Here is an 8,769-nt window from a genome sequence, read left to right as displayed (position 1 = left end):
TAGAAATCTTTACTATAATAAGACTGGTGTCTGTTTGTCGAAAGTCACACTAAAGAACGTTAGGAAAAAATATTTATTGAAAATTGATCGAAATCCACAACTGTAGCTCCCTGAGAACCTAGGTGACGGATTCTCATGCAAATGTATCACCATCTGCACCAATCAACCTTCCTTTCCATATCTAAGAATAATTATGCACATAGTTACTACACATATTTTTAAATAAAATTAAAGTCTTTCAGAAAAAGCTAGTGCGAATTATATGTCATAAACCCTTTTGACTATCCATCAAAAGAATTGTTTACTCAAACTAATATTTTACCTATAGATAAGTTATATACGTTAAAGATGCTGCTAAGGGGTCATACTGTATTTTATTCATCTGGGAATGGGGGACCAACACACTCTTATAGTACTTGTCACTCTGTTCTAAATCTTCATATTCCCTTGTTTACATCTAGTGCTGGGCAAAAAACTATTCAATATCAAACAACCTATTATTGGAATAACCTACCTGACAGATTGAAGAAAATTGTAAACGAATTTGACTTTAAAAAACAAGTAAAATGCTATCTCCTGTCTCTCTGACTAGGGTGGGCTGAGGCCTGCCTTTGTTCTGCTGCTGTTGACTGTTTTTGGGGCTTGCACAACATTAGCTGGGCTACAGCGCACCTATGGCTCCATCATCATTATCTCGTGCTCAGGTTGAGTGAATTTTGCAATACTCTTCATTTTCTCACTAATTTGTAATTAACCTGATATATTTACTAATATGCAGTTTATTTTTCTGTATTGTTTCTGTTGATGAAAATAAATACACACACGCGCGCACACACACACACACACATGACGATCTCTCACGGCACACATGACAACCAGTCTCCTAGTATTAATAACGATACACCGATGAAATGTTATCGTTGTTATTGTTCTCAGAATATCGTAAGATTTCAGCTTTACTTTCGGTCAAACACAATAAACACTAGGCATAGGAAAGTGAGGTTGTGTATCTCTTATTAGTTAGCATAGTAGTGATTGCCAAACTATAAGAAAGTATTTGGTAGGCACAATAGTACTTTAGGCTTGATTCCTAGAATGGTCTGGTCACAATGAAATGGTCTTCTAACACAATATTGTCGAGCAGTTTTTTACAATCACGCTTTTGGATCATTTGAAGCAAAAATTTTCTCTAATTTTGTTAAAACGCATGTTTTGTCAAGTAACAATAGACAACTACCACATTGACAAGTTATTTGATGATGTAACGACTAAATGCTACAACCAATGATAACTTATTTCCAGAAAATAGTGTAGAATATAGGTATGTGAAGAACATTTTGCTGGCATATTTTGTTTCTTTAATTTCTTACTAGTTGAATTACCAGCATCGCATGGATAGTAAAATAATTACCCAATGAACTTGAGTAACATAAGCTAGTAAAGCTAATAACTAACTATAATAGGAGATGTGTTCTTCATCTGAAGCCATCTTGCTATGTTACACGTAATGGTCTTTCAAGCAATCATGAGCTTGAAACATGCTAGTAGTTTTGCAAGTGCTGCATAAGTATGCACACACTTGTTCTATTGTATAGCAATGTAGCTGCTCGGCTTAGTAGATAGACTCACTGCCTACAAACCTGAAAGTTCTTAGTTCATATTCCTATAACTTTATCGCTATGACGGGACGCACAAAGGACAAATGATCAATGACAAACATTGAGATTTATATAGATTCCAGTATCTCTCTTCATCAACAGAACCTATATAGTAAGTGAAAAAAGACCATTCTCTACTTTATTCTAATTCTCTGCTGCCGAAGAATCATTGTGCGAAAGTCAATAAAGATTCAGGCTGACAGCAGAGTTAGCGTTCCAAGTCTGCGATGCAAATCTTTAAAAATCATGCTTCAAGATTATGCTACCTGATATGGACAGTTCCGATCAGCGTCTAACTGTCCTTAATGCTGAAAAGCTAACTCTGTTTTTAGATATTTGCTGTCTAAAATACTCAAATCATATCTCTATTCTGCTTGACCATCTTCAATCTCCTACTTCCCCAAAAAAAAACTGCTACACGTTATACCAGACACCCAAATTCTGCCAATTTACATTATAGAGCAGTGCTACATGTATTTGAAAAAAGCTTTTTATTTCAATACACATAATTTACTTCACTATTTTGCATTTTTTTGGTCTGTTGGTCGGATTTTCGTTAAATGGCCTTGACCAGTGTAAACAAAGTTAATATTTCCTAATCTAACGATTTGAAGTACTCAAGTGAACCAAAAACTACAAGTGAATTACTGTTTTATATGCCCGTCACCCCAGTACTCTGACTGACCTAAGATGGCTGTTAGTGGAGTAGCCCAAGTGATAGCATATAATTAGAGATGGATATGAGTCAGAGAGCCCAGTTTAATAGACAACTCAGAAACAGAAAATTAATAAAACTTATTAACCTTATATAATTTACCTTATATATCATTTATACAATATATTAATATTATACCCTTAATATATACCTTATATAATTTCAAGTTTATGAATTCGTATATCAGTGTTCTCTGTGTTTCATCTTGCATACCTTTATCTGTCATCATTAAATTAAATTTAATGATGATAGACAAAGGTATGCATGATGACACACACCCACACGGCGTGCACGCACACATGCACATTCATATATCAGTGTTCTGTGCATTAAAGGCACAGAACACTGATATATGAGTTATAAACTTGAAATTATATAAATCCTCATCTTTGCTATAATAAAAGCTGTGTATGTCGGTCTGCTTGAGGCCACGCTGGAAGCATCAGAAAAAAATACTGCATCACTCAAGAATTGAACCACTAAACAGAATCCCTAAGTGCATTATCACCTACCCACTAAACCTTCTTTCCTCATCTAGCAGCAACATTTTTGCCGCAACATGTGTGTATGTATTACTCACGATGATCTCTCACAGCACTCAGGCCTGCCAGCGTACTAGTATTTCCTAAACAGACAACTATAGGAGATATTTTGTTTTATATTTTTTAAAAGTATTTAGTATGAGTAGTGGCCTAAAGAAGGCAATTTTTAATAGACCGATCAACATTAACTAAATTAGGAGGTCTGTCTTGGTCTCAGTATATAAACCCATCTATTGGCAGCGGCAAGGCAGTTAGAGCTTGTGTATAAATAATGACAAGCCAAGAACTTACCCCCAGCTCTTCTCTCACTATTTTGTCCCAGAATCCATCTGAAAAATTGGTCAATGGGACACTGTTGGTCTCTGAAGCTAGATTCTTTCTGCTAAGTTTAAGGTTAATCTCTTATAAAAGCCTGTGTAGTTATTGAACTAAATTTAATAATTACTGTACATGTACTTTAAAAGTTTTTATTGCTGTTGTATCCGTATATCATTAACCACATATAACCTCTTATGTAATTTATGTTGTTTCAAGTATAATGTATAAAACAGACAACACTTACTGTACCTACTTGTTGGATGTAAAATGCACTGCACAACATCTTGAACGCAATCAACTGTCTGTAAAACAAGAGCTACCAAATCTAAACAAATTTGATAGCCTAACTTGTAAACTAATAGAATATACCAGAGTTCGTTCTAACAAGATTCAACCAAAAAAACTATCCACCATAGCAGCAGTGTCCCATAGTAGCAGTGTACCATGGTGGCGGTGTACTGTGTTGGTAGTATACTGTAATAGAGATGTAACCTAATAACAGTGTACTCTGGTAGAGGTGTAACCTGATAACAGTGTACTTGGATAGATATGTAACCTAATAACGGTATCTGATAAAAGTAAATCATTCAGCGCTGTACCTTGCTAGCAGTATGCCAATTCTCGAAGTAATATAATATGACAATAGTGTACCACGATGGTATTGTAACATTGTGGTAGTGTAACATGGTAGTGTAACATGGTAGTAGTGTGCCATGGTGATAGTGTACTATGGTAGCTGTGTACTATGGTAGTAGTGTACCATGGTAGTAGTGCCCCATGATAATAGTGTACCATGATAGTAGTGTAGTGTAGATTTACCATGGTGGTAGTGTACCATGTTATTAGTGTGTCATGGTAGTATTGTACCATGGTAGTACCATACAATGGTATTTATGTCTCATGGTAGCGAAACACACGTAAAATAGTAGGTTGTCCTGACTAGGTTACAATAACAAACCAGAAACTAGATGTTTCTGAATATTTGTAGTTGGGTGGATATAATTATTTACAAGCCAAGAATGATAGAAGTATGAATATAATAATTTAAAGGTGGTCATTTGCAGAAAAAACAAAACCTGAGCCTTGTGATCTCAGACCTCAAAACATTGCTGCAAAGGTTGTATTTTTTTATATTTTAAATATGATGATGGAGGTCAATGAAACTTACAGTACAAAATGAGCATTTTATTCTGCTACAGGTAAATTTTTTCCGCCATATCTCTGAATAGGCTCAAAATATTCTTGAGCATCAGAAATTTGAAGTTCAAATTTAAAGTGTATCGTATGATGTTTACTAGCTAATTTAGAACTTCATGTTCACTGCTGAGAAAAAAATGTTTACTAGCACGTTTAATAAATTTAAATTTGAGCTCATCTCCACTATCTTTTCCTCTCATCCTGTTATGACGGGTACGTCTCAATAGATAGTCAACTGTGTAACTAATTTTGATAAAGTTTTTTATTGGCTGTTTTCATGACTAGAGGTAGAATAATTGTAAGATTTAAAATGCTCAGCATCATTGAAATACTCATCTAACTAAAATTGTCCGTGACTATTACTCATAGACCTATTTATTAAATGTGGTCTCTTTAAGGCTACTACTACAACTGTGACATTATCATTTTAGGAAATTATGCTACTTTGTCAAATAATTGACTAAATAATATAATAAATAATTAATAGAGACCTCTATGCCAAATATAGCATGATTTTTACCTCATTTCAATCGAATCCAAAACTATCAAGTTAGGCACATTAACTTTGGTTAGCCTTTGTAATCAACTCTACTACAATCAAGGAAAGATCATCCATACTTTTTACTAGAAATTGCTTCCTCATGCAAGCTGAACTACTAATCATATACATTCATATGACCTAGCAGACTCACATTTACCTTGTAATACATTGTGTAAGCATCCAGACTTCATCCAATCACCATACACAGAGCCGTGCCTATGGTTTCACTACCACTCACTCGCTGAGCTCAGAGTCCCACATAGTGTTGTTACTTCAGGCTATGACATAGATGATTGGCTGCCTACTCAGGCATGCTAGAGTCATCCTCCATGTATATATAAGAACCTAAAACTGTTTAGCGACATGCAAGTTCACTCAGTTTAGAGTCATGTCATTTAAGAATAGAAGTCTCGTAGCTCTCGGCTTATTGCTCGTGACTGGATCTTCTCTCGGTAGCTTACTACACTATTTCTCAGAATATTTTAACTTTTTAGAGTAAAAGTTTTTGGATTTTTTTAAATTGATTATATTTCTCTTCACAGTAACAAACACCCTTTATGCTAGTATTATATAATAAAGTAAGCTACTAGTAGTGCCACTTGCTTGCTAATGCTTATATTAACATTTTTAGGTATAGATGCATCTTTCTGGCTGGAGGGGCCTGAGAGTGGTACAAGTGATGACTCACCCTCAGATGCTATCTGCCCATGTAAGTAGTATTGCTTACTTTCAAGTCATTGTTTTCTGAGTTTATCATATTATTTCACTTTTTTCATGTAATATCTTTTTCATGTCACTTTTTTCATGTAATAGTTGGGCCTTCATCTAGTTTTACTTAAATCCTTTCTGAGAATTTTTGTGCTTTTATGGAGGTCAAAGTAATCATATTAGACTACATCAGATCAGTTCAACTCATACAAGATTATCTGATAGCAACTATAATTCATGTACCATCTTATCATTTGTCTCATAAACGTTGCAATGATTTTCATATGATTATGTGTGATTCCAGCTGGATACCATGTAACAGAGTGCTACTGTCATGATGATAGCATATGCGATGGTTCTGGCCTTGATCCTACAAACGTAAGAAAGTGTACTTCCTATAAGAAGGCTGGCGTTGGAGGTAAAGTAAAGGTACGTTGTTACTAAAGTCTGCTGACTACATATTCCGGAGAAGAATTGTTGAGGTTCATTTACTAGCCTTTGTAACTTAATCTCCTTGCAGGCTATTGCGAGGTGTAAGCTGGCCACTGGGTACGAGGTGACTGTTCAGTCAAGTACAATATCATCATCGGATGAGCTAACTTGTCCAGATGGGTAAGTTCATTTAGCTTATTACAAAAACACTTCCATCAGACTCACATCAGCTTTATTGTCAAACAGGAGATGACTATAAGCCCGCACGCTAGGCAATCACACTCTTAAAATCATAAGAACAAACATAGTCTTTACTTTTGCCTGCTATGGGCTAGCATTTGAGTTACACGTGTTAGCGCATGCTTTATGGTGCTTCAAATAAAAAGGCCTAAGAGAACTTCTCACTATAAACCATGTTTTTGATCGCGCCGATTTTAAAATAACTTTTTAAACACTCAGTTTATTATTATTATAATCGGCATTATCATAGAAACTGTCTTCACAACCGAGCAGTTGGTAGTAAATGAGCCCGGGCCTTAGCTTGAAGCCAATGGTGATCATTTTAATAATTCTTTCTACTGAAGAGCTTTCCTTAGAATCTTGGCATTATTATCATTATTATTAATATTATTATTATTAATATTATTATTATCAACAGCATCATTATTATTATCATTATTATTATTATTATAGTTTATAATTATTATTATTATTATGGTTGTTATTATTATAATTTTTATACTAAATATTATTATAATTTTTATAATAATAATTATTATTTTTATCCCACGACCAAACGAGCAGAGCGAAGTTTGAGAGTTTTTATGATAAATGCATGTGCACACAACTTACGAAAAGTTTTCATCAACAACATCGCAAACCCTTGCTTCGAAATCTCATCAACAAATTTAGCCATCACTTTGTAGAGTCGTTAAAGCATAATAACGTTACAAAACACATATAAGCCTATTTAAATATGTTACCAAGCCTTTGTAAATTGTTGACAGTATCTTAAAACTTACCCATCTGATCGGATAATACGCAAATAGACAGATTAATTTGGTCGAAAATCGCTACAAAACGCTTGAAAAGCTTGGTTTTATAAAAGTTAAGACCGGCCTACGATACGCCAATAAAGCCTTGCGACAGATGGTACACGTAGAACTATTTAGCAGTGCGCATTTCACGAGAAAACCGTGCTCATTTCACCAGTCTATGGCATTGTTTACTTGTAATCGAATTTATTCGAAGGTTTCTGTAATAAACGTAGACCGTTTGAGGTGTAGACCGATTTACAGGTACGAAATTGGGGTACACAGTTTATCAGCCTACGTTTTTTTGTCCAATCACGGAAGGTTTCATTAAACTATTTAAAACGTTAGCCAAAATTCTTTACAACTTATGTACAAGCTAGGGTCGAACTACAATGCCGAGAACATATTTTTTATTTTGCTGCAGTTTGCAGAAAACTTCCAGACGCGTGAACACTCATACTTACTTTTGGTTAAAGATCGCTATCAAAACCATTCTACATTCAACACAACCAACTTTCAAACTGTGTATAGCACACAGTAACTTGCCATTTTACTTTTAATTCTGCATTTCAGAATTATAATAAACATATTTCCTTACTGTTGTTGTTAAATTACATACATTACAGTAGGTTAGGCCTACAGCTTTAATTAACAATTTAATCTAGAGATTAACAACTTCGCTAGGAAGCGCATTAGTTATCAATGACCAAATCTTACAACGTAAAAGAGAGGAGACTAGATTGCGTGACCTTTAACAGAACGCTGAACTTATCTAACTTTTCTATATTTGTTGAAATTGTTATTTGCACCTTTTTGAAGTCGTGCTCCCTCAAATTTATTTTATGTCATCTCGAACAACTTTCATTTACACTATACTCTGCCAATTCCTGCTCACAACTACTTTTTCAACAACCAGCACTGCCATTTCCTTTTTCTGTTATCACTTATTCCATTATCAGGTCGTGGGCTGTATGACAGGGGAATTTCTAGTCATTATTATTGTTATTATCAACAGCATTATTATTATTTAATATTCACAACCCTGATGTGTGCTGTATTAGACTATATCTACCTTATAACAATATAATATTATTTGACTTCCTTCTAGAAGTAAATTAGAACAATTGAAAGGCTTAATTAATAACCATATCAATAAACTTCAATTGTTACAGCTCAGTGATGGACTTCTGTACAAAGAATGACCCTTGGAGCCAGCAAAGGGTGAGCTTCTTGTCTTACACTGTTACTGATGGTGGACTTGGCTGTACCTGGAAAAAGCAGTCTGGAACTAACAATAATGACATGCCTGTGTCGGCTGTCTGCATCAAAAGAACCTGCTGAAGCAGTTGTTTCTTTCATTGTTCTAAACGTTATTAGATTTTACTAGAATTTCTGTATGTGAAATATATAGCATTACTATAAAAAAAGCAGACGGATTTTTTACCAATGTAACTAAACATGAGCAACTGGCAGCATAGTTTATACACCTGCCTATTACACAAGCTGTGGTTCCTATAGAAAGACTCCATCAGGCTGGTAGGAACACCCTTCCCTACTTTTAGACACTATAATGATTACAAATTTAATAACAGTATACCTTTGCAACTGTAATTGTAATTGCTAT

At 34.7% G+C, this 8,769-nt stretch overlaps 1 protein-coding gene across 1 annotated transcript; it reads left to right on the top strand.

Annotated features, from left to right (window-relative positions):
* Positions 1-5,322: 5,322 nt before the first annotated feature.
* On the top strand, positions 5,323-8,544 carry LOC137388807 (uncharacterized). Its single transcript, XM_068075258.1, has 5 exons — positions 5,323-5,423; positions 5,603-5,680; positions 5,984-6,108; positions 6,200-6,291; positions 8,318-8,544. Exons 1-5 carry the CDS (start codon positions 5,360-5,362, stop codon positions 8,484-8,486), a joined length of 528 nt encoding a protein of 175 aa, XP_067931359.1. The 5' UTR covers positions 5,323-5,359; the 3' UTR covers positions 8,487-8,544.
* Positions 8,545-8,769: the final 225 nt, after the last annotated feature.

The sequence above is a fragment of the Watersipora subatra genome, chromosome 2 (genome assembly GCF_963576615.1).
Source record: "Watersipora subatra chromosome 2, tzWatSuba1.1, whole genome shotgun sequence".
NCBI lineage: Eukaryota > Metazoa > Bryozoa > Gymnolaemata > Cheilostomatida > Watersiporidae > Watersipora > Watersipora subatra.
The sequence above is the reverse complement of the archived record's forward strand: the minus strand, read 5'-3'. Positions and strand labels throughout refer to the sequence as shown.